The sequence below is a fragment of the Geotrypetes seraphini genome, chromosome 6 (assembly GCF_902459505.1).
Source record: "Geotrypetes seraphini chromosome 6, aGeoSer1.1, whole genome shotgun sequence".
Classification (NCBI taxonomy): Eukaryota; Metazoa; Chordata; class Amphibia; order Gymnophiona; family Dermophiidae; genus Geotrypetes; species Geotrypetes seraphini.
In genome coordinates, this window is record NC_047089.1 from 47,793,648 (window position 1) to 47,819,604 (window position 25,957).

The window sequence follows — 25,957 nt, forward strand, 5'->3', positions numbered from 1 at the left end:
TGCGCCCGCATCTGGAGTACTGCGTCCAATATTGGTCGCCGTACCTAAAGAAGGATATGGCGATACTCGAGAGGGTTCAGAAGAGAGCGACACGTTTGGTAAAAGATATGGAAAACCTTTCATATGCTGAAAGATTAGAGAGACTGGGGCTTTTTTCACTGGAGAAGCAGAGACTTGGAGGGGATATGATAAGAGACTAACAAGATCACGAAGGGCATAGAGAAAGTGGAGAGGGACAGATTCTTCAAACTTTCGACAACTACAAGAACGAGAGGGTATTAGGAAAAATTAAAGGGGACAGATTCAGAACCAATGCTAGGAAGTTCTTCACCCAACGGGTGGTGGACGCCTGGAACGCGCTTCCAGAGGGAGTGATAGGACAGGGTACAGTATTGGAGTTCAAGAAGGGATTGGACAATTTTCTGAAGGAAAAGGGGATAGAAGGGTATAGATAGAGGGCTACTATACAGGTCCTGGACCTGATGGGCCGCCGCGTGAGCGGACTGCTGGGCATGATGGACCTCAGGTCTGACCCAGCAGAGGCATGGCTTATGTTCTTATATATATAATGTGTGTATAAATTTAAATACATAAAGTGTGGGGACTTGAAAATGGTCATGATGTGAAATAATTGTACAGTAGGTCCTTTTCTATTGGGTAAAAACTGGGATATTTGCAAAGCTTTAATTCAGTTGAACTCTATGGTCTGTATACTTGAAGAGACCAGTGCTTATAGTACTCCTGCACAAAGTATCCAAAATATTTTACTTTAAAAAAAAATTGTGCTTATACATTTTGTGTAATATATTTAAATACATTAATACCATCCAGGGTGCATGTCCACAGTGTGTTTCTTCATAGTGTGTATAAATTCAAAAAATGTGCCAAATAGGGAGGCTTATCTATCAGCAAGACTTTAAAAGTCAATTAAAGTATTTTGTAAGTAATGCAATGAGTAATTGGCAACCAGTGTTCTGTTTTCAAATACAGTATGGGGTAATGTGATGGAATTAACAAAGATTATATATTAATCGAATTGCTGCATTTTGCAATCTTCGAATGACCTTTTGACATATACCTACATAAAGAGGGTCTTTTACTAAGGTGCACATGCCGATTTAGCACGCGCTAAATGCTAACGTGTCCATAAAATATAATGGGCGCATTAGCATTTAGCGCGCACTGATTCTGCTAGTGTGCCTTAGTAAAAGACCCCCAAAGTGCATTACACTAATCTAGTTATTGAATTACAAGTGAATGTACCAATATATTCAAGGCCTCTGGAAAAAGGAGATCGCAAATTGACCTTACTAATCTTAATTTTTAAAAGGATCATTTTACCTTGCTTGAAATTTGTAATTGATAGTTATATTACCCAAGAATTTTAATAGATGTTACTAAAGGCACCGATATGTTAGTTGTTTTAATTTGAATTGGCAAAGTAATACTGTGTTTCCCCGAAAATAAGACAGTGTCTTATATTAATTTTGGGCCCAAAAAACGCACTAGATCTTATTTTCGGGGTAGGGCTTATTTTTTTTCATGTACGTGATCATCTCTCCCTTCCTCTCCTTCACCCTAATTCTTCCTCTTTCCTTTCTCTTCCCTATATGTAGAGCATCTTTCTTCCCCTCTCACCCATCCCCTTGTGCCTTTCTTCTGTAGCATCTTTCTATCCTTCCCTCCCTCCCATCCCCCTGTGCAGCAGAACCCTTGAGCAGCTTCTATCCTTCCCTCCCTCCCATCCCTAGTGCAGCAGAACCCTTGCCTATCTTCTATCCCTCCCTCCCATCCCTCATGCAACAGAACCCTTGAGCACCTGTCCGCGCCGTGAAGCCGAACCCCCGCTGACCCTCCCATCCTTCCGTCCCATCTGAATCCCGCTGACCACGAGCCCTACATACCTCCCTCCAGAGCAGCGTTGGGCCGGCAGCACTCTAATCAGGCTGCTTGGTGGCCTTCTCCCATCGGGGAATTCCCTCTGCCGCATCACTGATGATGTCATCAGTAATGCAGCACACGGAAGGCCCTGACGGGAGAAGGCCGTGAAGTAGCCTGTTTAGAGTGCTGCCGTCCCAACGTTGCTCTGGAGGGAGGTGTACAGTATGTAGGGCTCGCGGATGGGAGGGAAGAATGGAGGGTTAGCGGGGCTTTGGCTGCATGGCGGGGGTAGTGCTGCTGCTGGCGAATCCATGGACTAGGGCTTATATTAAGACCTACCCCGAAAATCATGCTAGGGCTTAAAGGGATAGGTCTTATTTTTGGGGAAACATGGTATTATCTGAAGATGTAAACACAATAGCTGATGACTTAAGAAGCTATGAAGCAACACTCCTCAAACATTGAAAATCATTAACCTAATTTTGCTATATTAAATTCAAGTGGAGATGTTCAAAACAGTGAATGTTGGTTAAAATATAATTTTTCATACCTCAAATATTGTTTGATTAATTGTTTTCTTCGTAGGTATTCCCAAACTATCATATTTATCCTCCAACAGCACCTCATGTTGCTTATATGCAGCCAAAAGCAAATGCACCTTCTTTCTTTATGGCAGATGAACTCAGGCAGGTAAGATAAATAACAAAAACAGTACCAAATGTCTGAATGTGCCCTAGTGAGAGGTCTCTTTTATGGTCTTTTTGCTCTTTAGGAGATCTATGAAGAATATCTCCTTTTATACATATAGGTGCGTTTCTCTTCTTTTGGCAATACATGGAGTGTTTGTATACTTTTTAATAATTTCTTATAAAACATTTAACTAGTGAAAGCAAATTTCTTATGGATTGTGGTCTATAAGATTGTATTTTTTTTTCCTTAGGAGCTGATTAATAGGCATTTAATAACAATGGCACAGATTGATCATTCAGATATCCCAGGTAAGAACTTAAAGGCATGGGTCATTTTCTGATGGCAAGCAGATAAATCTACATGGGTTACGTGTCAGTCTTATTGCCAGCTTAGAGAAGCTTTTCAAAATTTGTAAGAAAACTAATGAAGTGTGTGTGATTTTTATGCATACTGCTGGACCTATAGTCACTCAGTGCATGGCAGGGGTTTGAGAGGGATTGAATATTATTGTAAGAGGCCATAACCTGGAAGTTCATTTTTATTTTGCCTCGGGCCATTTCTGGCTGGTTTGCATTGATTTTCCAGATAAACTCTACTTTATATAGCAGTATCCTAGTTAGACTCCAGATTTTGTTGTTGTGTTTTTTTTCTTTAGGGGCAGTTCTTTTCCATGAGCTGGTGTTTCATATCGGGCTTCAATTTTTTTTGTACTTTGTACATTATCATGTTAGAAATTTTCTCTTCACACCCCCCCAAACACACACTGTCAGTTTTGCCTCACCATATGTAAGAAGCAAACTGATGGCTTCAGGAAATGCTGGAAGTGCACATAAAAAATGTTTGTATGTCTAGATTTGGGTTTTAAAATTATTACTTACTTTTTCAAATATTTTTTTATTATTATTTTATTAAAAGACTTTCTAATTATTACAGCAAACCAAGAAATCAAGGAAATAGAAACAAAAGAAATGTTAGATGGAGTAGTCCACAAACTAGAGGGGATGTAACTAACACTAATATGAGAAGCTGCATTAAAGAAAATAAATCCCACACAGGAAAGAATAGGATCCATATTGCCTATTTAATCTCCCTTCCTCTCTAATCTTCAATTAAAAAGCTGTGCAGTTGAGATTGATCAAAGAAATAAGTAACATTATTCAAGTTCATGATACAGTTGCATTGGAATCTCAGAATCTTTCTCTCAGGGTCAACACTGTTGCATAGCTAGGAACGTCTTCCTTTTTCCCTGAGTCCAACAAGAAATATCATCAAATATCTGAATTTTTTCTCCCAGAAATTGGATGTTACACTGCAACAGAACTTTCTTATCTTGCAAAAAGACAAAGGAGCTTTTTTTAAAATCTGAACTCAAGGTGCCTTACAAATTCAAGTACAATTGATAGAACCATATACAAAAGGGCTTACAATCTGTTGTTGCTGAAACAGTGGAGACGGAAGTGACTTTGCCAAGGTTACAAAGAATGTGATAGAAGTAGAATTTGAACCCTGACTTCTCTGATTCTCAGTCCACAGCTCTAAGCACTAAGCTACACAGCACAGGTTGTTGAGTTAGTAATTTATTTATTTTATTTTATTTCTTATATACCACTATACCGTGAGGTTCAAAGCGGTTTACAATGAAGATAGATTAAAGATACATTAAAATAAAATAAATAAAAATGGTACTTTGGATTTCCCTAGCTGTCCCGAAGGCTCACAATCTAGCTAAAGTACCTGAGAAAACAATAAATAAAAATAAATGAAATGAAATAAAATAAATTCCAATCAGACAATAGGATCTGATGTTAGAAGTTCATAAAGACGATATGCCAAGGAGAGAAAGCTGGTATGCTCCTTAAGCCCTGACGTATGCAGCCAAGCCAACACACAATATTTCAGCCATGAGGTTTCCCAGGAAGTAGTAATGAGTGCCAAAATACAGGCTAGTCATTTAGATCAGAGTCAATGCAATGCTAAAATGCAGGCATGTCATTTGGATCAGATGACCTCTGCAACAGCCAGACAACCGCCACTATCATCTCGGTGCATCAGCTGCATTAAACGGTCAACTGCCACCATTCTCAGATCCGATATCTAGTATGGTATAGAACCCTGCTGGATCGGGGGAGGGGCGGAGCTGTGCTCTTAAGTCCCTGCTGCTGATTCTGCTGCCTGCCGCTGGTTTCGGTGTGGCCCCGGCGTCTCCTTGTGCTCACCGTTATCCCCTGCTGGATCGGGGGAGGAGCGGAGCTGTGCTCATTAAGTCCCTGCTGCTGATTCTGCTGTCTGCCGCTGGTTTTGGTGCGGCCCCAGCGTCTCCTTGAGCTTAACCATTAGCCCCTGCTGGATCGGGGGAGGGACGGAGCTGTGCTCTTAAGTCCCCGCCGCTGCTTCTGCTGCCTGCCGCTGTTTTCGGTACGGTCCCAGCGTCTACTTGTGCTCACCGTTATCCCCTACTGAATCAGGGGAGAAGGAAGGAAGGAAGGACGGACGGACGGACACAGAAAGGGCCTCTGCTGAAAATGCTCCATTCTAGGCCTTTAGGTTTGTAGACAGTTATGCTGCGATTCTATAACTGACAAACTCCTCCTTTCCAAGATGTTTTCTGACTCGCCCGAGTGAAAATTAAAAGAAAAAAGTGCAGAACCCTGTAAAACTATGAATAAGGTATATGAAAGGAACAAAATAAACTAGAAATCAACAAAGAAAACTAAATATAACTAAAAATTTAAAAATATAAGAGAGAGACACTGAAGCCCAGGTCTTACTCAGGCAACATTCTAGAGTTTTCTATTGAGACTTCTAGATTGGAATATGTTCACTATTTCCCCCCTCCCCCACTTATTTTACAAAAGTCTGTGCCAAACATGGTGCCTTTTGTAAAATTCCTAATGAATGCCAGTAAATAAAGATGTATTAGCTTGGACTTAAGCAGGGAGCAGTATTTTTTTTATAAATGTACATATGAAGAAAAAGAGCAACATCACTTAGGGTTTTATTCACGTATATTTAATGGATTTTAAAAACCTACATATACAAGAAGAACCAGTTAAGGAAAGCATTGGAAATTCTTTCCTTAGGGCTAGATTCACTAACTTCCTTTCTGTGTCCGATCCGTGCCCGATTGCATGCAGGCTGACGAATTCACTAAAGGCGATCGTTGGCACGCCCCCCCACCAACCACATGGATCGCTGGAGAACGATTCTTGAGCATGTGCAGACCATCTTCCTAGACTATAGATGGTCTGCATGCGCTGGTGGTCCTTCGTGCCCAGTTTTTTCCTTTTGTTAAACTATTTTTTTAACTTTGCGAGCCTGAGGTTTTAACCCGTTTTAAACCCACGGGTTAAAACCACGGGCTCACACTACAGAGAAGGGCAGGCGAGTCAGGGTAGAGCAGAGTGGCCAGAGCAGGAGAATCGGGGCAGAGAGCAGGGTTTTAGCACAAGCGACTGGTCCTCACCAGTCACTAGTTTTTTGATTGGCTAGCCAGTCGGTAAGTTTAGTGAATCGCATCCTTTCTGCTTTGCATGCCGATTCCCCTCATTTGCATGCACGGATCATGATCGGATCGGAGGAGAGGTTAGTGAATTGGGTCGGAGGGAAATCAAATCACAAAGGGTACACAAACTGATCAGTACACGATCGGTTTGCTTAGTGAATCTAGCCTTTAGTGTTGGTAGACATCATAGAGATTGCTCTACTGTCCTTTGAAACATTGGTGGAGACTCTCAAGTCCAAGTGAGCATAGCTATCACGTATACTGAAAGGGTGGTAGATGCATTGAATAGTTTCCTGGTAAAGGTGGTGGAAACAAAGACTGTGTATAAATTCAAGAAAGCGTGGGACAGGCACGAGGGATCTCTTAGGGAGAGGAGGAGGCTGTGGATGGGCAAACTAGATGGACAATTTGGCCTTTATCTGCCATAATGTTTCTGTTTCTCTATTTCTATTCTTCCCAAATTTGCATCACTATGAATTTTTCCAAATTAAATTTCATCTGCCATTTGGATGCCCAGTCTTCCTGTAATTTTTCATAATTCGCATATGTTTAACAATTTTGAATAGTTTAGTGTCATCTGCTAATTTAATCACCTCACATGTAATTCCAATTTCTAAATCATTTCTAAATATGTTAAATAGTACCGGTCCCAGTGCAGATTCCTGTGGCACTCAACCATTCACCCTCCTCCATTGAGAAAAATAGTTATTCAACCCTACCCTCTGTTTTTTGTCCAATAACCAATTCCTAACAGAGCATTGCCTCATATTCTATGACTATAATTTTCTCAGAAGTTTCTCAGCGTTTAGTTGGGACAGGAGCGATCCCTCGTACCTCCTGTCCCGTCCGACTGAAACCTCCCACTTCCCGGACCTCTGAAGCCTACCTTTAAAAGCTCTGGTGGTTCAGCGGTGAACATGAGGAAGGAGCGATCTTTCTATACTCCTACCCCATGCAGAGACACTATTTAAAATGACTGCTGCGGGTTCCTGAGCCATTCGGAGTCTTAGTTCCCTCCCCAGTACATCCAGAGATGCACCAGGAAAGGTCCGCCATTTTGAAGATGTGGGTCTGCCAGCCAGAGGGAGTACAAAATACAAAAAATCACTCATATTGCTTGTGAACTTACTATATTAGTAATTCAGAGCTTTTTACTAAATTTTTCGCTCAGAATTATGGAGGCAGGAACTGGAGAGAAAAACCCCTCGGTACCATAACCTCACCACCCAATCATCGCGTATATAAAGATGGACAAAAATTTCAAATGTATAAACTTATAACATGCCACTAGGGCTAAACTTGTATACATCTAGAATGGAAAGAAAACTGCAAACTTATCTTATAGCTTGCAGGTTCAGACGTGCCACGTTTCGTTCCTACTTCAGGGAACCAACGATGATTTTACTGCAAATATCTAATAGCGGGCGAGCGCGATTCAAATGATGGACTAAACCTCACATGGTTACCACCTCTGGCATTTTGCCCCTGTTCTTGTATATAGCCAGAGGGAGTAGGCATCCCTCCTGCCGGCCATTGTCTTAAAGGTATAGGGGGTTGGGGGCAGGCGGAGGACCTCAGCGACAAGAGGGAGTGGGCATCCCTCCTGCCGTCCTTCATCTTAAAGGTATGGGCTGTCAGGGGATTGTTGGGGGGCGGGGGGCCCCAGTGCTAGGAGGGAATGGGCATCCCTACCATCCTTCACTTTAAGGGGGGCGCTGGCGGCAAGATGAAATGGGCACCCCCTACTGAACAGGGAGCATCAAACAGCCCTGAAGGGAATGGAGAGATGGAGGATTGGGGGGGGTCTCTTTTTTTATTTATTTATTTTTTTAATTTGTGTGGGAAAGGGGAGATCTGAGCTGTCAAGCCTTACTTTCCTGTCAGTGCCTGAGCCAATCAGTGCTCAGGCACTGACTGGAAAATAAGGCTATGACCTTGCTGGAAAATTTTGCACAGAAATGTAGCACAATGAGGTTACAGAGTTACCCAGCGATGATAGAGAAACACCCAGAGTGATAGTTTAAACATTAATGGGCCCATTTTACAACTATTTTAATATTAATGATCTCATTGTACTACATTTGAATGTCAGAGTCCGAGTCTGCTAGGAAGCTCGGAAAAGACCACAGTGAGCCGGTCTGTTAATCAGCCGGTAAAATACAAGCATACTAAACTGGCTGAAATCAGTTTAGTGACCATCGTTAAGGGCATGCTAAGTTTTGAGAATCCGGCCCTATGTCTCTTTCTTGGATGATTGCTGTCCTCTTTCCTATTTGAAATTGACATCCGTTTCTGTTTTATTTTTTATTTAGAAATGTAACCCACCTAGATCTGCTAGCCAGTTTTGACAGTATAACAATTTCATGAAATAAAAACAACAAACATGTTATACTCAGCTAAAATGAATCTGAGTTGACTTTCCTATTGTTTGTATTTGTTGTTCAGTTCAATTGACACTGTGCTTTAATGTAATTTGTAAACTTTAACACATGAACTTAGTAGTAGTAAAAATTAACATTCTTTTACTGCCTTTAGCATTTCCTTCAGAAGTTGACAGCTACCACAGCCTTTTCCCTTTAGAACCACTGCCACCACCTAATCGGATACAGAAATCAAGCAATTTTGGGTATGCCACGTCGTGCTATAAAGCTGTAAATAGCAAAGATGATTTGCCATATTGCCTTCGCAGGATACATGGTGAGAAAATTATAAATTCCTTTCTAAACTTTAATCCAATTGGTGCTAAAGTTAAAACTAAAATGGTTACACTTGAAGCGTAAATATTAAGCAGAAATACATTTTTGGATATCATTCCATTTGAATAGAATTTGGCCTAGATAATATAATAGAAAGCTTGCATTAAATTAAGTAAATCAAAAATATTTCTATTGCTGCCAAGATTCTTGAAAGACATTACAGTACATTACATTACATTAGTGATTTCTATTCCGCCAATACCTTGCGATTCAAGGCGGATTACATAAGATTTATCAGGAGTTTCAAGAATTGTAACTTTACATAAGAATTGTCATAGGAATTACATAGGAGTTATATAAGAATTGTCGGGAACTTGAGGCGATACATGTTGGGTAATTAGAAACATTTTAGATTTGAAAGGGGTAGTGGGTGTGGTGGGTAGAGATTGGGAAGGAACTGGTTGTGTTAAATAGGTTTTATGTATTTTTTTTGAAGAGTAGGGTTTTAGTGGGGTTTTTTTTGAAGGTTTTGTAGTCTGTGGTCGAGGACAGCAGATTGGAGATTTGTCTGTCTAGTTTTGCTGCTTTGGAGGCCATTAGATTGTCATATAGTTTTCTTCGTTTGACATTTTTGGTTGGTGGGTGTGTGAATAGTGAGTGGGTTCTCCTGTGTCTAGTTGAGGTGGATTGAATTAGTCGGTTGTTCCAGTAGGATGGGCTTTCTCCATTAATAGCTTTGAAAAGTAGGCAGTAGAATTTGAAGTGTATTCTTGCTTGTATTGGGAGCCAGTGTGAGTCGTGGTATGCTTCTGTGAGGTGGTCATATTTTTTCGATGAGTAGGTGAGTCTTAAGGCTGTATTTTGTATTGTTTGTAATTGCTTTATCATGGTCGCTGGGCAAGGGAGGTATAGTATGTTGCAGTAGTCAATTAGTCCAAGGATAAGAGATTGTACCAAAAGTTGGAATTGTTTCTTGTCGAAGAATTTTCAGATTTGTCTTAAGTTTCTCATAGTCACGAATGATGCTTTTATTACTTTGTTGATTTGAGGTTGCATGGTACAGCCTCTGTCAATCAGTACTCCAAGAAGTTTTAGTGTGGGTTGAATGGGGTATGAGATCGAGTTTATTGCTATGTTTGTTAAGGTTGGAGTTTTGCTGTTTTCTAGGAGGATGAAATTTGTTTTGTTAAGGCTGAGTTTTAGTTTGTGTTCAGTGTATTGTGCCTGTTATGGTGGGTTCTGGGTGGTCAAAGGGGAGGAGAATGGTGATGTCATCTGCATAGCAGTATAAGGTTATGCCATGCTTGTCTAGGCAGGAGCTGAGGGAGGCTATGTATAGGTTGAATAGTGTGGGCGATAAAGGTGATCCCTGGGGAACTCCGCAAGGGTTGGACCATGGTTCTGATTTTTCTTTAATTGTTTTAACCCTGTAGGTTCTGGATTGTAGGAAGCCTTTAAACCATGAGAGAAACTTGCCTGAGATTCCTATGGAGTCTAGTGTTTGTAGGATGATGTTATGGTCTACCAGATCGAAGGCTGCAGATTTTTTTGCCTATACTGAGATGTTGTCTAGCTGTGTCCATTTGTGTTCCTAGTAGGGTCTCAGTGCTGTAGTTGGTTCTGAAGCCAGACTGTGGGGGGTGGAGTAGGTTGTGGTTTTCTAGGTATGAGGTTAAGGTTTTGGCTACTAGGCCTTCCATCAGCTTGACATACAATGGGATTGAGGCTATGGTCTGTAGTTGTATGGTTGGTCCGTTGTTCCTTTGGGGTCTTTTAGTATCGGAGTTATGATGATTTCGCTGAGGTCTAGTGGGAACTGTCCATCTATGAGTAGAGATGGTATCCATTGTAGGAGCAGGGAGCGGAATAGTGTGCTCAAAGTTTTCAATAAGTATGGGGGCAGTGGTTGAGGTCACAGGTTGCGTGGCTATATTTATTATATAGTTTGTTGAAGTCTGATCATTGTATGGGTGAGAAGTGGGACCAGGTTCTGTCTGCTGCAACTGATTCTTTTTCTGTGGGGAGAAGTGAGGTCTCTTCTACCTGAGTGGGAGTTCCATTGAAAGTGGTTCTGATGTTTGCGATCTTGTTTTTGAAGTATGTGGCTAAGAGAGTAGCTGAGGGAGGGAGGGAGTTGCTGTTGGCTAGGTAGGGTGTGGTGTCTGTGAGAACTTTTAGTAACTGGAATAGCTTTTTTGTATCTTGGGGTCCTTCTCCTATTTGCTTTGAGTAGTAGGTCTTTCTTTTTTCTTTCAGTTTTTGTTTGTATTTTTGGTTCGTTATTCTCCATGTTTTTTTTGTGGATTCTTGGCTGCTTTATCCCAGGACAAGCAGGCATGATATTCTCACATGTGGGTGACGTCATCTACGGAGCCCCAGCGCGGACAGCTTTTCAAGCAAACTTGCTAGAAGTTTCAAGTTTGCACACTGCACCACGCATGTGCATGCCTTCTCGCCCACTAGAGGGCGCATCCCACCTCGTGGTCCTCAGTTCAATTTTTTCCGCGGAGCCAGAAAGCCCTGTGGATCTGAGCTCCAGTGTATTGCCTTCTAGCTGCCGCGTTTCGTTGTTCTTTTATTTGAATAAGTTTGCGGTGCTGCTTTCTTGTTTTTTCGTTTCTTTTCTTTTCAAAAAAAAAAATATATATTTTATTTTTCGTTGGGCTCCGGGGGCTCCCGGAAGCCGTGGCTGCGGGACGTCGGTCGTTCCCGGCCTTCTTCTTCGTTGATGTCCCGTCCTGTTACGGGATTTAAAAAGTGCAGCCGGTGTGAGAGGTTACTTTCCATCACTGACCCTCACCGGTGGTGCATTGTCTGTCTTGGGCCGGATCATCCGACAGCGTCGTGTGATCGCTGTGCTACTTTCCAAAACAGAGCCCTCCGTCGCCGTAAGGCCAGAATGACGGAATTGTTCGCCGTCGACACGCCGCCTAAGGCCTCGACGTCGGCCTCGGCCTCGGCCCCGGCCTTGACCTCGGCCTCGGCATCCTCGGGGGCCTCGGCTTCGCCTCGGCCCTCGTCTTCGAAGGCGTCTACAGGGAAGCCGGCTTCGGGTAAGTCCTCTGTTCCATCCCCTTCAGCAAAGAAGCCATCTTCTACTCAGGCTAAGGCGGGTGGGTCGACCCCGGCCCCGCCTCGGACCTCGACTTCGCACACCCCGAGGGAATACTCGAGACCGAGGTCGCCCTCCAGGGAGTGTGCTCCGGACTCGGAACTCCCCACCTTCGTGGGGATTCCGGCCTTCCAGGAACTCCTTCGAGCCCTGATTTCATCGGAGCTGACGGGGGCCCTGGAAGTGTTGCAGCGGGCTGCGGTTCCGGCGGCCTCGACCTCGGCCGGGGCGCCTTCGGTCTCGGAGGCTCCGGCCTCGGTGACCTCGGTCTCGGGTACTGTCGCCCCCTTAACCTCGGTCTCGGCCCCGCCCATGACCTCGACCTCGGGGGGGCCGCCTGAGCGGAGTGTGAGGCCCAAGGAAAAGTTGCGCAGAGTGCGCCGTCTTTCCTCCTCTTCCTCGGGGTCTTCCCGGGACGCCTCGCCCTCGACGCGACCTCGGACGAGGCGCCGTTCGAGGAAGTCTAAGCGGCCGCGAGGCTCGCCTCGGCGCGATCGTTCCTCGCCGCTCGGGGACGAAGCGCTGCAGGTGTCGGAGTTGCGCCTCGACAACCCGAGGCTCCTCCGATCACCTCATGGGAAGTCTTCCCGTGCCGCCTCGCCGAGGAAGTGGGAGAGTGCCCCCCGGACCCCGGGGTCCTCACCCAAGGGTTCTGCGAGGCGGAGAATTTCTCCTTCCCCCTCGAGGGCCTTGGGGAGGGGATCCTGGGACTCGGGGTCAGTTAGGGATCCTCATTATTCCCATGAGGCCTCTCCCCTCTCCTCGGTGGGGCGGTCGAGAACCCCGTCTCCCCCGGCCAGGCCGTCCTCATTTTCCTCCTTTGTTCAGGACATGGCCCGAGCCCTGGGGTTAGACCTGATGGTCGGTTCGCAATACTCCAAAGAATTTTTGGAGGAACAGGACCTTCCCACTCCTCCTAGAGAGGTGCCTAGGCTCCCCCTCAACAGAGTCCTTCTGCAGACCTGGTTGAAGAACTTGTCAAACCCTCTTACAGTCACGTCTGTGCCTTCAAAAATGGAAGCGAAATATAGGACGGTGCCCCCTAAAGGGTTCGAAAAGGCGCAGCTCTCCCACCAGTCTCTTCTGGTGGAGTCTGCCCTTAAAAAATCACAGCCCTCACGGGTTTCTGCGGCGGTTCCACCCGGCAGGGAGGGGCGGACCCTGGACAAGTTCGGCCGTCGCCTCTATTCAAATTCCCTGATGGCCACCAGGGTTCTAAATTACGCCTTCACCTTTTCCTCCTATTTGCGTGGCATGGTGAAGGACCTTCCTCAATATCGAGACTCGTTACCGGACTCCCAGAGAGCAGGATTCGATAAGTTTATGTCCAACCTGTCTCAATTGCGGTTGTACCTATTTCATGCGGTGTATGACGCATTTGAGCTGTTTTCGAGGGTGTCGGCCTTCGCAGTGGCCATGCGCCGCTTGGCCTGGCTTCGCACCCTCGACATGGACCCAAACCTGCAGGAACGTCTTGCAGATTTGCCTTGTGTGGGGTCCGAGTTATTTGACGAGTCCTTAGATGCGGCGACCAAGCGGTTGTCGGAGCAGGAGCGCTCGTTAGCATCCCTGGTCCGCCCCAAACCTAGGCCCCCGCCGCAGAAACCTTTCCGGCCTCCGCCGCGCCGATATCCTCAGAAGTCGACCCCGGCTTTCTCAAGACCACCTCCGAGACGTCCGTCTCAGCGAGGCAGAGGGGGACAAACCCAAGCCCCGGCGCAGGGTCCTTCTAAGCCCGCGCCTTCCTTTTGACGGGCTGAGCGGACGGGGCGGGTTCCCCTCCGCGATATCACAGGAACCCCTTCCTATCGGGGGGCGTCTTCGGTTCTTCCGGGTGGCATGGGCCGAGATAACCTCAGACGCTTGGGTGCTCCGGACCGTCTCCGAGGGCTACTCGCTCAACTTTGTATCCTCGCCACCGGACCATCCTCCAAATCTGGCCTCTTGCAACCGATCGCAGCTGCCGACCCTTCTGGCCGAGGCCAGGGCCCTCTTGGTACTTCGGGCGGTCGAACCGGTCCCCCAGGACCAGCGGGGTACGGGGTTTTACTCCCGTTACTTTTTGGTTCCAAAAAAGACCGGGGACCTGCGCCCCATACTGGACCTCAGGAAGCTCAACAAATTCCTGGTCCGGGAGAAGTTTCGAATGCTGTCTCTCCCGGTCTTATATCCTCTTTTGGAGGAGGGGGACTGGATGTGCTCCCTCGACTTGAAGGAAGCATACACCCATGTTCCGGTGCATCCCGCCTTCCGAAGATTTTTACGATTCCAGGTGGGGGATTTGCACCTACAGTACAGGGTCCTGCCCTTCGGCCTGGCTTCCTCTCCACGAGTCTTCACGAAGTGCATGGTGGTGGTTGCGGCAGCCCTGAGGTCTCGTGGGCTTCATGTGTTCCCTTACCTGGACGATTGGCTTATCAAAGCCCCGACCAGGGAGGGGGTTATCTCAGCGACCCGACGGTCTATTGCCTTCCTGCAGAGCCTCGGGTTCGAGATAAACTTTCCAAAATCTCAGTTGTGCCCGGCTCAGTCTCTTCAATTCATAGGCGCGGTGCTGGACACGGTGCGCCTGCGCTCCTATCTCCCGCCCCAGCGGTTGGAAGCCTTGGTCCGGATGGGCCGTCAGGTTTCTCAACTATCGGTGGTGTCGGCCCACCGCATGATGATACTGCTCGGGCATATGGCGTCGACGGTCCACGTCGTTCCGTTTGCCAGGCTGCATCTGAGGATCCCACAATGGACCCTGGCTTCCCAGTGGCGTCAGGAGTGCGATCCAGTGTCTCGCCTCATTGCGGTGACTCCGCTTTTGCGGAAATCGCTGCGTTGGTGGACAAACTCTTCACATCTGTCCAAGGGTTTGCTGTTTCTCACCCCTCCGTTTCGCAAGGTTCTGACCACAGACTCCTCGGAGTACGCGTGGGGAGCCCACATCGACGGTCTTCGCACGCAGGGCCTGTGGTCTGCCGAGGACCGTCGGTGTCACATCAACGTGCTAGAGCTTCGAGCCATCTTTCTAGCACTCCAAGCTTTCGTTCACATAGTGCGGAATCAGGTTGTCCTCGTTCGCACGGACAATCAAGTGGCAATGTACTATGTGAACAAGCAGGGTGGAACGGGCTCTTGGCCCCTCTGCTCGGAGGCTCTTCGCCTTTGGGAGTGGGCGGTCTCCCGGAACATCTTCCTTCGGGCGGTCTACATCCAAGGAGAACTGAATTGTCTGGCAGACAAACTCAGTCGACTTCTGCAACCGCACGAGTGGACTCTACACTCCGCAGTTCTGCGCGAGGTTTTCGCTCGCTGGGGAACGCCACAGGTGGATCTGTTTGCCTCTCCGGAGACCCACAAACTGCCCCTGTATTGTTCTCGGATGTACTCGCGGGACCGTCTGGAGGCCGATGCCTTTCTTCTCGATTGGGAGGGGAGGTTCCTGTATGCATTCCCTCCTTTTCCTCTAATCATGCGAACGTTAGTACATCTGAAATCCTCCACGGCCACGATGATTCTCATCGCACCTCGGTGGCCGCGTCAGCACTGGTTCTCCCTGCTGCTTCAGCTCAGTGTCAGGGAGCCTCTTCTTCTGCCTGTGTTTCCTTCTCTGCTGTCACAGAGTCAAGGATCCATGTTACATCCCAATCTGCAGTCATTACACCTGACAGCCTGGTTTCTTGCTCCCTAACTGCGCCTGATCTGTCTCAATCGGTGAGGGAGGTATTGGAAGCCTCACGCAAGATCTCGACAAGGCTTTGTTATTCGCAGAAATGGACCAGGTTCTCTACCTGGTGTTCGTCTTTTCACCTGGATCCGGTGTCGGTTCCGGTGTCCTCGGTTTTGGACTATTTATTCCACCTGTCGCACTCTGGTCTGAAAACCACTTCGGTGCGTGTTCATCTTAGTGCTATTTCTGCCTTCCATCAACATCTGGATGGCCGCCCTCTGTCGCTCCATCCTTTGGTGACACGCTTCATGAAAGGGTTACTCAGGGTTTGTCCCCCTCTTAAGCCTCCTTCAGTCGTGTGGAATTTGAATGTGGTTTTGGCTCAACTGATGAAACCTCCTTTTGAGCCACTCAACAAGTCTCTCTTGAAATTTCTGACTTGGAAGGTGGTGTTTCTGATTGCCCTCACCTCCGCTAGGCGGATTGGGGAGTTGCAAGCCTTGGTTGCGGACCCTCCTTTCACTGTCTTCCATCATGACAAGGTGGTTCTCCGCACCCATCCTAAGTTTGTACCTAAAGTTGTTTCTGATTTCCACCTCAATCAGTCCATTGTCCTTCCTGTGTTCTTTCCTAAGCCCCACTCCCATCCTGGCGAGACGGCGCTTCACACGCTTGACTGTAAGAGGGCGTTGGCATATTACCTTCAACGCACCAGGTCTCATCGGAAGGTTCCTCAATTGTTTTTGTCCTTCGATCCCAATCGATTAGGGCATCCGGTTTCCAAGCGCACTCTGTCTAACTGGTTGGCTGCTTGCATTTCCTTTTGCTATGCTCAGGCTGGTCTTCCGCCCCCGGGTCGAGTCACGGGGCATAAGGTCCGAGCGATGGCAGCTTCAGTGGCTTTCCTCCGATCCACTCCTATGGAGGACATATGTAAGGCTGCCACTTGGTCTTCGGTTCATACGTTCACCTCTCATTACTGTCTGGACACTTTATCCAGGAGTGACGGCCGGTTTGGCCAGTCAGTTTTGCAAAATCTGTTTTCCTAAATTGCCATCCTCCCACCTGCCCTTTTTTAGTTGGCTTGGAGGTCACCCACATGTGAGAATATCATGCCTGCTTGTCCTGGGATAAAGCACAGTTACTTACCGTAACAGGTGTTATCCAGGGACAGCAGGCATATATTCTCACAACCCGCCCGCCTCCCCGGGGATGGCTTCTATGCTAGTTATGGAACTGAGGACCACGAGGTGGGATGCGCCCTCTAGTGGGCGAGAAGGCATGCACATGCGTGGTGCAGTGTGCAAACTTGAAACTTCTAGCAAGTTTGCTTGAAAAGCTGTCCGCGCTGGGGCTCCGTAGATGACGTCACCCACATGTGAGGATATATGCCTGCTGTCCCTGGATAACACCTGTTACGGTAAGTAACTGTGCTTTTTCTCCAAGAAAAGACGTTAAACAAGAGCAGATTTAGTCTATCGGTCAGAACAGAGAGTCAACTGTGACACACTAATTCGTGTAGAAAAAGAGCAACAAAAAATGATTATAAATGGTGAATAAGACATGTCCTAAGTGTGACGGAGTAAGCAATACGGAGAGTACTAATGTAACCACTCCAGCGCTTAACCATAAGAGCTGAATATGAAGCGGTTACAACTCACTTCCAGCTGCACACCATCAGAGGGCACGTCAGTGTGCACAAATTAAACAGTGACAATAATCAATCCTTCAAAATCAATTAGTTACAAAATCAATAAGTGTGTTATTTCTTAGAAACAGTTTGGCACTCTGTAAAGACCAGCCTTCCTCAACAAGAAAATGGAAAAAATAGCACTTGGCTTATATCTTCATGCAGTTTAGCTTAACTTAAGATTAGGCTACAAACATTCAAGTAAACCTTGATAAAGGTTCGACGAGACTTGGTTTCCGGGACTCGATGTGTTCCTTCTTCAGGAACCCGTTGCTTAACCAGTTGATCACCACATGTACAGAATCTGTAGTAGATTAACAGAAAGAAGATTATCCAGGTAAAAACCTAATCTTTCATTGTTCAACAATCACTTTACCATCCAATACCTTTATATTTTAAGCAATTGATAATGTTATACTGTCCCGGTAGAGCACTGCGTTCAGAAAATAATATGTTACTTGAGACATAGACTAAAGTGTGATATCCTGAGACTAGAGCAGCTGCTTTTTGTGTGGCAGGTGTTAAAATATGGAACTCATTGATGGGGCTATTACATCTATGTACTGACAGATTGAAGTTTAAAAATCTATTGAAAATGCAGCTATTTGTATTTGCTTTCATATAAGGAAAGATCTCTATTTGTACAGGTAATAGATAGAAGTGAACAAGAAGGTCCCGATTCTATAAAGGGCGTCTTAAGTCATGCCTAAAATTAAGCATGCTTTAGGCATCCAATCTAAGTGGTTAATGAGCCAATTAAAGGTCTTCAGCAATAATTGGTACTTAGGCGTCCAAAGGACCTTGATGCCACTTTGTAGATGCAGCCACAATTTCATGGACACCCATGTTTAAAACTCGCACCTAAATCACTAGGCATGAGCATGGAATGGGTGTGGTTTGGGCAATGATTCAATCTGGACATCATTGGATTCATTTACATAACACTGAACGACCTAGGGTGTCCATATCATGCCTGTATTGTAGGCGAATGAAAACCAGGTCTACTTTTGAGCTTAGTTTTGGCTTCAAATAGATCTGAGTTCTACGGACGGAACTTAGGCACTCTTTGGACGTTCTTAATGCTATCTGCTAAATAGCTCTCTGGGATTTATTAGTGATTTATTAAGCTCAAAATACATTTAATAAGGCACCACATAAACGGGACACATCAAAACAGATATATTGCATGCAAAACCTTCTATTTTTGTGGACAAACAGCAATGCTATTTGCTAATTAGAGGAAAAGATCCATTAACTGAAGCACAGCACATGAAATGCATAGCTTTAGTTTTCTTACTAAAAAGCTACCCTTTTTTTCTGACTTTTTTTCTGACTTCAATCGGCTCATTCTTGAAAGCAAAGAAAGCACATGACAAAAATATATAGATTGCATACATAACTTCATTTGCAAAAGGTTAAAAACAGAAAAAAACATAACAGACCTTTAGCATGGCTTCTACTTCATTGAAAATCGAGGTTTGCAGCTGCACAAAGGTGACTTCATTGTGAGATCATCAAGGTGCACCTGCAAGATAGAATGCCACAATTAAAATATGTGCTGGGGGAGCTGGTTGGGATTCAAATCCATGACCTCTGGAAGATGAGCACAGGGCTTTTACTTATTGAGCTTAGGGATCTGCTAAAGCTATCATATCACAGTGCAGTCAGAGACACCTGCCTAGAAGCTGCTATAGCTCAATAAGTAAAAGCCCTGTGCTCATCTTCCAGAGGTCATGGGTTTGAAACCCAACCAGCTCCCCCAGCACATATTTTAATTGTGGCATTCTACCTTGCAGGTGCACCTTAATGATCTCACAATGAGGCCACCATTGTGCAGTTGCAAACCTCCATTTGCAATGAAGTAGAAGCCATGCTAAGGTCTGTATGTTTTTTTCTGTTTTTAACCTTTTGCAAATGAAGTTATGTATGCAATATATATTTTTTGTCATGTGCTTTATTTGCTGAATTCACCTGTTTAAAGAATGACCTCATTGGAGCAATTTTTAGTGAGAAAAAAGGTAGCTGTTTAGCAAGAAACATAAAGGTATTTTTTTCATGTGCTATGCTTCAGTTAATGGATCTTTTCCTCTAATTAGCAAATACCATTATCCCAGGACAAGCAGGCATGATATTCTCACATGTGGGTGACATCATCTACGGAGCCCCGATGCGGACAGCTTTTTCAAGCAAATTTGATTGAAGATTTAAAGTTTGCTCTGCTGCTCCACGCATGCGTGCCTTCCTGCTCCACTAGAGGGCACATCTCCCCCTCGTGGTCTCCAGTTCAAATTTTTCCGCTGAGCCTAGAAGTCGTTTTTTTCCAGGCTCTGCCCCAACTGCCTTCTAGCACCGCAATTTTTTTGTTTTGCCTTCGATTAAGTTCCTGTTCCTGCTTCATTTCACGACCCGGAGGCTTCCGGGCCGCTGTGGCCGCGTGGCTATTCGAGCCGCGGCCAGTTTCTTTTTCTATGTCCCGGCCCCAGACCAGCTTTAAAAAGTGCACCCGGTGCGAGCGGCTTCTTTCCATCACAGATCCGCATCGCCGGTGCATCCTCTGCCTGGGGGCCGCCCATCCAACCGACTCCTGCCCCCAGTGCGCTACTTTTCAGAACCGGGCCCTCCGTCGAAGAAAAGGCCGCATGGCGGACCTTTTCACCGCCGACCAACCCACTACCTCGGCCTCGAGGTCGGCCCCGGCCTTGACCTCGGGCCCGAATGCCTCGGCATCACCTCGAGACTCGACCCCGAAGCCCTCGGGACAGCAAAAAGCCTCGGCCCCGGGTAAGTCTCCTCTTCCTTCTTCAGGTTCCGCACCAGCGAAGAAGCCAGCCTCGGGGACACCGGCAATGCATGGTGGAAGCCCCATGCTTTCAGCCCCGGCGAAGCCTGCCAAGCCTTCGGGCCGTGCCTCCACCACACGGGAATACTCTGACACGAGGTTGCCCCCGGTGGAGTGCACCGAGGCATCGGACATGCCCTCGATGCTGTCCGTGCCCGTTTTCCAGGACCTGCTCCGGGCAATGATCTCGTCGGAGCTGTCCGCTGCACTGGCCCATCTACAACCGGCCCCGACCTCAACCTCGCATGCGCCGGACCAGCCTGAGCCTCGCGTCGAGCCTCCTCGGGGCAAAGTGCGCCAGCTTCACCGCATTCCATCCTCCTCGGATTCCTCGCCGAGGCGCCTGAGACGCTCTCCCTCCACGGACTGCCATGGGGCAAAGCATCGCGCTAAGACAACCGAAACCTCGAACCGCCGTACCTCTAAGAAGCCCGGAGTTCTCCCACACTACGTGGCCGTTCACCGACGCCCCGTACAGGACCGCTGAAGGTGACTGAGTTATCACTCTCCAACCCTCACATCCTCCTAACTCCCCCTCGGACCGGGGCTCCGAGCCGAGGTCCCAGGCTTTCGCCGAGGGAGTCCGGGTCGAGGTCACCGATTCGACATCGATCGGTACCCCGTACACCGGCATCGTCTTCGAGAGGCTCCTCGAGACGACGTAGGTCCTCGACCCCGGAACACTGCCACAGTGTTTCCCCGGTCTCAGAGCGCGGGTCAGAGCATGAACCTCAATACTCGAGGGAAGCCTCCCCGTCCTTCTCCGCCCGATGAGGTCTCGTTCACCGTCCCCACACGGGGCCCCGGGAACGTGTCGCCCATCCTTCACTCGCTTTGTCCAGGACATGGGCCACGCTCTGGACTTAGACTCCAGTCCGACTCAAGATACTCTAAAGAGTACCTGGCGGAACTAGATTTACCATCACCGCCCAGAGACTCCCTCCGCTTACCTCCCAATCCGGTACTCCAACAGGCTTTCTTCAGGAATCTGGAGACCCCCTATATGGTAACAGCTGTCCCCTCCAAAATGGAGTCCAAATACCGTACAGTACCATACCCCGGATTTGAGCAACCACAGCTCTCCCACCAGTCGCTGTTGGTAGAATCTTCCCTGAAAAAGGCTCACCCCTCCCGGGTCTCAGCGGCGGTCCCCCCGGGTCGAGAGGGTCGGACCCTTGACAAGTTCGGCAGAAGACTGTACCAGAACTCTATGATGGCCTCTAGGGTACAAAGTTACACTTTCACCTTCACGTCCTACTTGAAACACCTCATTGGACTGTTGGGAGCCTTTGCGACCGACCTGCCGGCCTCACGCCAAGGAGCCTTTAACCTGCTCCTGGAGGTTTTCTCCAACCTACGCCTCCATCTATTTCACGCGACCTATGATGGCTTCGAACTTTCCTCCAGAGTGGCAGCCTTCGCTATTGCCATGCGCCACCTAGCCTGGTTACGCCTCGTCGACATGGACCCCAACTTACAGGACCGGTTGGCTAACCTCCCCTGCGTGGGCAAAGAACTTTTTGATGACACTATCGAGGCAGCTACGAAACGCCTTTCAGAGCATGAACGCTCGTTTGCCTCCCTCGTTCGGCAAAAGCCTAAACCGCCAACGTCTAGGCCGTTCAGGGCCCCTCCACACCGTTACCCTCAAAAATCCACCCCTGCCTTCTCACGGCCTCCACCCCGACGCCCGCAAGCTCACCATCGGGCTCCGCCAAAGTCCCAGCCACCTGCGACCGCCAAACCATCCCCGTCCTTTTGACGGGGCAAGCGGATGGGGGCTGGCCCCCTCCGCCTCAGCCCCAGGCCTCCTTCCAATCGGGGGACGCCTCAGAGCCTTCTACCCGCGCTGGGAACAAGTCACGTCAGACGCATGGGTCCTTGGCGTGATCTCATCAGGATACTCTCTCAACTTTCGGAGAAACCCTCCAGACAATCCTCCAAGGGTGTGCCCTCCCAACCGAACTCAGTTACCCCTCCTTCTCTCAGAAGCTCGAGAACTGCTTCGCCTACGGGCAGTGGAGGTGGTTCCCCCCAACCAACGGGGGAAAGGATTCTACTCCCGTTACTTCCTGGTACCGAAGAAGACAGGAGACCTGCGCCCAATTCTAGACTTGAGGTGACTCAACAAATTTCTGGTGCGGGAAAAGTTCCGGATGCTTTCCCTACCGATTTTCTACCCTAATGTTGCTGGTTCGAATCCCAGTCAGTTTGTCTGATGGAAGTGAAATAAATAAAAGCATTAAACAGATCCAACTCCCAGTATTACAATTATAATGAAAAACAGCATAAAATCACCATTCTAATAACATAATAATAAAATATTATAACATTAAGGACATTTTTGGATGTCTAAATCTCACCTAAAACCTGATTCTCTAACAGAAGCCTAAAAAGTTAGATGTCTAAACAGTGCTGAACGCCGCTGAGCATGATTCTACAAAGAACGCCTAACTTAGACGTCTAAACGGCGCCTAACTTTAGACGCGTTTTACAGAATCGGGGCCGAAATGTCTTTTTGTAATGTTGATTTTATGTTATGTATGTTTTATATGGAAACTGTCTAGATATAAATTTTAAAAATAAATAAATCATCTTATGCCAATATTTTGTATCTTGGTATTTTAAGAATAGAAATGGGGAATTGTGGCATTGGTTTCTTTTGGTAAATGAATTAATGAAATTTAGAAGACTGGATTTTGGCAAATGAGAACCAAAAGAGTAGTGTTCTGAAGAAGAAAAAAAAAAGGTGGAAGCTAGATTTATGAAGGTGGCACTTAAAAATGTGATCCATAATGTCCATAATTTTCCAGGAAGTTTCGGCAGCCATTTTCAGTGCTGAGAGAGCATGGGTAGGAATGAGTGAGAACGCTCCTTCCCCAGAGCCCTGCTAGACCACCAGGGGAGCACAGTAGGCCTGGGGGTCTTACCGCTGGGTCCAGGAAAGGAGTTGGATAGTACCTCTTCAGGGTGGGGGGGAAAGAGGAAGGGAAGGTAGAGGCACATTGATGGGGGGAGGGAAATTTCCAGGTCAGGGGGGCTGATGGTGAGGGAACTGCTGGTGTGGTGCAGCTGAATTAGGTGCACTACCAGGAGGGAGGATGGGAGGGTTGGAATACCTGGGGGATGTAGGGAAGGAATGGTAGAATATAAACCCTTGGTTTATATTTGTTACCATTTTTCCCCCTAAAAAGGGGGGTAAAAATGGTATCTCTGTTTATGCTCGGATGGGTTTATATTCAAGTATATTCAATACATAGTAATATAGTAAATGACGGCAGATAGTTTTATTATAAGACTTTTTGTAGGTGAGATTATTATATTGCCATAAATTTCTCTTATGTTGGCAGGTTTTCGTCTTGTAAACACAAAGTGTATGGGTTTAGTTGACATGTGGAAAAATATTCAACACTCAAACATTGTAACCTTGCGAGAAGTATTTACCACTAAAGCGTTTGGTGAACACTGTAAGTAGTCTGCATAATCATTGGTCAGATGTTTTTATATATTCTTGATATTTTGAATAGTTTGAAGATAATGTTGCAAATAAAAAAGCTTTCTTATTCTTTTTTTAAGCTCTTGTGTTTGCCTATGATTTCCATGCTGGAGGAGAGACCCTGATGAGTAGGCACTTTAATGACCCCAATGCTGATGCGTATTTCACTAAGAGGAAGTGGGGTAAGGACATGGTCATAAAAGCTTTTGATAATAGTTGAAGCTAAATTAAAACTTTCAGTGAATTGGAAGTCTAGAATGACTGACTGCCTATTGAGGAAAGGAAGATATTAACATTTGCTGTATTTACATATAGTATCCCAATGTATTTTGTTTGTTTATTAGGATTTATGTACTGCCTTTTTGAAGAAATCCATCCAAGTTGGTATGCAGCAATAGATAATTACAGCAATAGAAATCCTGTATAATAAATGCTTACCGGCGCATGCGCTGTTAAAACATCGTGATCCCTGCCGCTGTGGTGTGTGATCCGTGGCCGTGTTCCATTTTAGAACCCGGCGGCAGGGAACATTCTGGCCACTCTCCTCCTCCCACCCTCACTCACCAACTGGAAGCGCAGGCAAGCTCTCTCCCTTCCCGCGTCCTCAGCAGAGAACACACCTCCCGCCCTCGCTCACCGCTGCCACCTCTGATCCTCCTCTTCAGAGCAGCCTGCGATCATGGCCAGCTTTAAAGAACCTCGCAGGCCGCTCTCCAACCTCAGTAGCACGTTCCCTCTGATGCACAGGATCGCATCAGAGGGAACGTGCTACCGAGTTGTTGAGCGGCCTGCGAGGTTCGCTAAAGCCGGCCACCACGATCGCAGGCTGCTTTGAAGAGGAGCAGGCCAGAAGACGCCGGAATGGAGGGAGGGTAAGAATTGATCGCCTTGGGAGAGGGAAAGGGGGCTGCTTTGGGGGGAGGTATGTGCTGGGGGCAGACAGCTTTGCTCGGGGGGGGGGGGAAGACAGAAGGACACAGACAGCGGCCAAGGAGAGAGAGATAAAGAAACACAGACAGACAGACACATCTATTCTAGCACCCGTTAATGTAACGGGTTTAAAGACTAGTATTTAAATAAGTGTATAGTATGCCATAGTATGCTACTTACAATATTAGTACAATAATATGACAAAACATCTTCATAAATAGAGTGTAAGCAAAAATGGAACACATTTATATACATAAAGAGTTTGAATATTAAAATACATTACATTAGTGATTTCTATTCCGCCTTTACTTTGCGGTTTAAGGCGGATTACATAAGAATTGTTAAGATAATAAGTACTTAAGGAATAGTTTGAACATTTTCTAATTTGCTAAAGAGTAAATAGCATTGCAGGAGGAGTTTGGGGCATGTTTGGTTGTGTTATATTGGTTTTATGTATTTTTTGAAGAGTAGGGTTTTTGTTTCTTTTTTGAAGGTTTTGTAGTTTGTGATAGAAATCAGCAGATTGGCGAGTTGTCTGTCCAGTTTCGCTGCTCTGCTGGCCAGTAAGTTGTCATACAGTTTCCTTCATTTGACGTTTTTGGTTGGCGGGTGTGTGAATATTCTGTGGGTTCTCCTGTGTCTGGTTGAAGTGGATTGAATTAGTCAATTGTTCCAGTAGGTTGGGCTGTCTCCGTTTATAGCTTTAAATAGTAGACAGTGGAATTTGAAGTGTACTCTTGCTTGTATTGGGAGCCAGTGTGAGTTGTGGTATGCCTCTGTGATGTGATCGTATTTTTTCAGCGAATAGATGAGTCATAGGACTGTGTTTTGTATTGTTTGTAGTTGTTTTATTGTGGTTGCAGGGGAGATATAGTATGTTGCAGTAGTCTATTAGGCTTAGGATTAGTGATTGAACCACGAGTTGGAATTGTTTTCCGTTGAAGAATTTTCAATCTTGTCTTAGGTTTCTCATAGTTGGAAATGATGTTTTTATTATTTTGTTGATTTGTGGTTGCATGGTACAGCCTCTGTCTATCAGCACTCCAAGGAGTTTTAGCATGGGTTGAATGGGGTATGAGATCGAGTTAATTACTAGGTTAGTCAAGGTTGGGGTTTTGCTGTTTTCTAGGAGGATGAAGTTTGTTTTGTCAAGGTTAAGCTTTAGTTTGTGTTCTTTCATCCATGTTGCTACTGTTTCGAGTGTTCTGTGTATTGTGCCTACCATGGAGGGCGCTGGTTGGTCGAAGGGGAGAAGTATGGTGATGCCATCTGTGTAACTATAGGAGGTATTGCCTAGTTCGTCTAGGTAGGAGCTTAGGGAGGCTATGTATAGGTTGAAAAGTGTGGGAGATCTGTCATGCCACAGTGTTTAATTATCTTTTAAATGAGTGATAAAGCTGTTCACCCTAATGTGTTCCTTTTTGTCTTTTAAAAATAAACATTCTCCAAAGGGAGGATATATACTT

At 46.4% G+C, this 25,957-nt stretch overlaps 1 protein-coding gene across 1 annotated transcript in view; it reads left to right on the forward strand.

Moving 5' to 3' along the window:
• The window catches only part of PAN3 (poly(A) specific ribonuclease subunit PAN3), a 168,373-nt gene that overhangs the window by 68,608 nt on the left and 73,808 nt on the right, over positions 1–25,957 (forward strand). Inside the window, exons 7-11 of the mRNA XM_033948019.1 lie at positions 2,467–2,571; positions 2,822–2,879; positions 8,609–8,770; positions 23,416–23,532; positions 23,642–23,743. Coding sequence (XP_033803910.1) covers positions 2,467–2,571; positions 2,822–2,879; positions 8,609–8,770; positions 23,416–23,532; positions 23,642–23,743 — 544 coding nt within the window. The remainder of the gene's footprint in view (positions 1–2,466; positions 2,572–2,821; positions 2,880–8,608; positions 8,771–23,415; positions 23,533–23,641; positions 23,744–25,957) is intronic.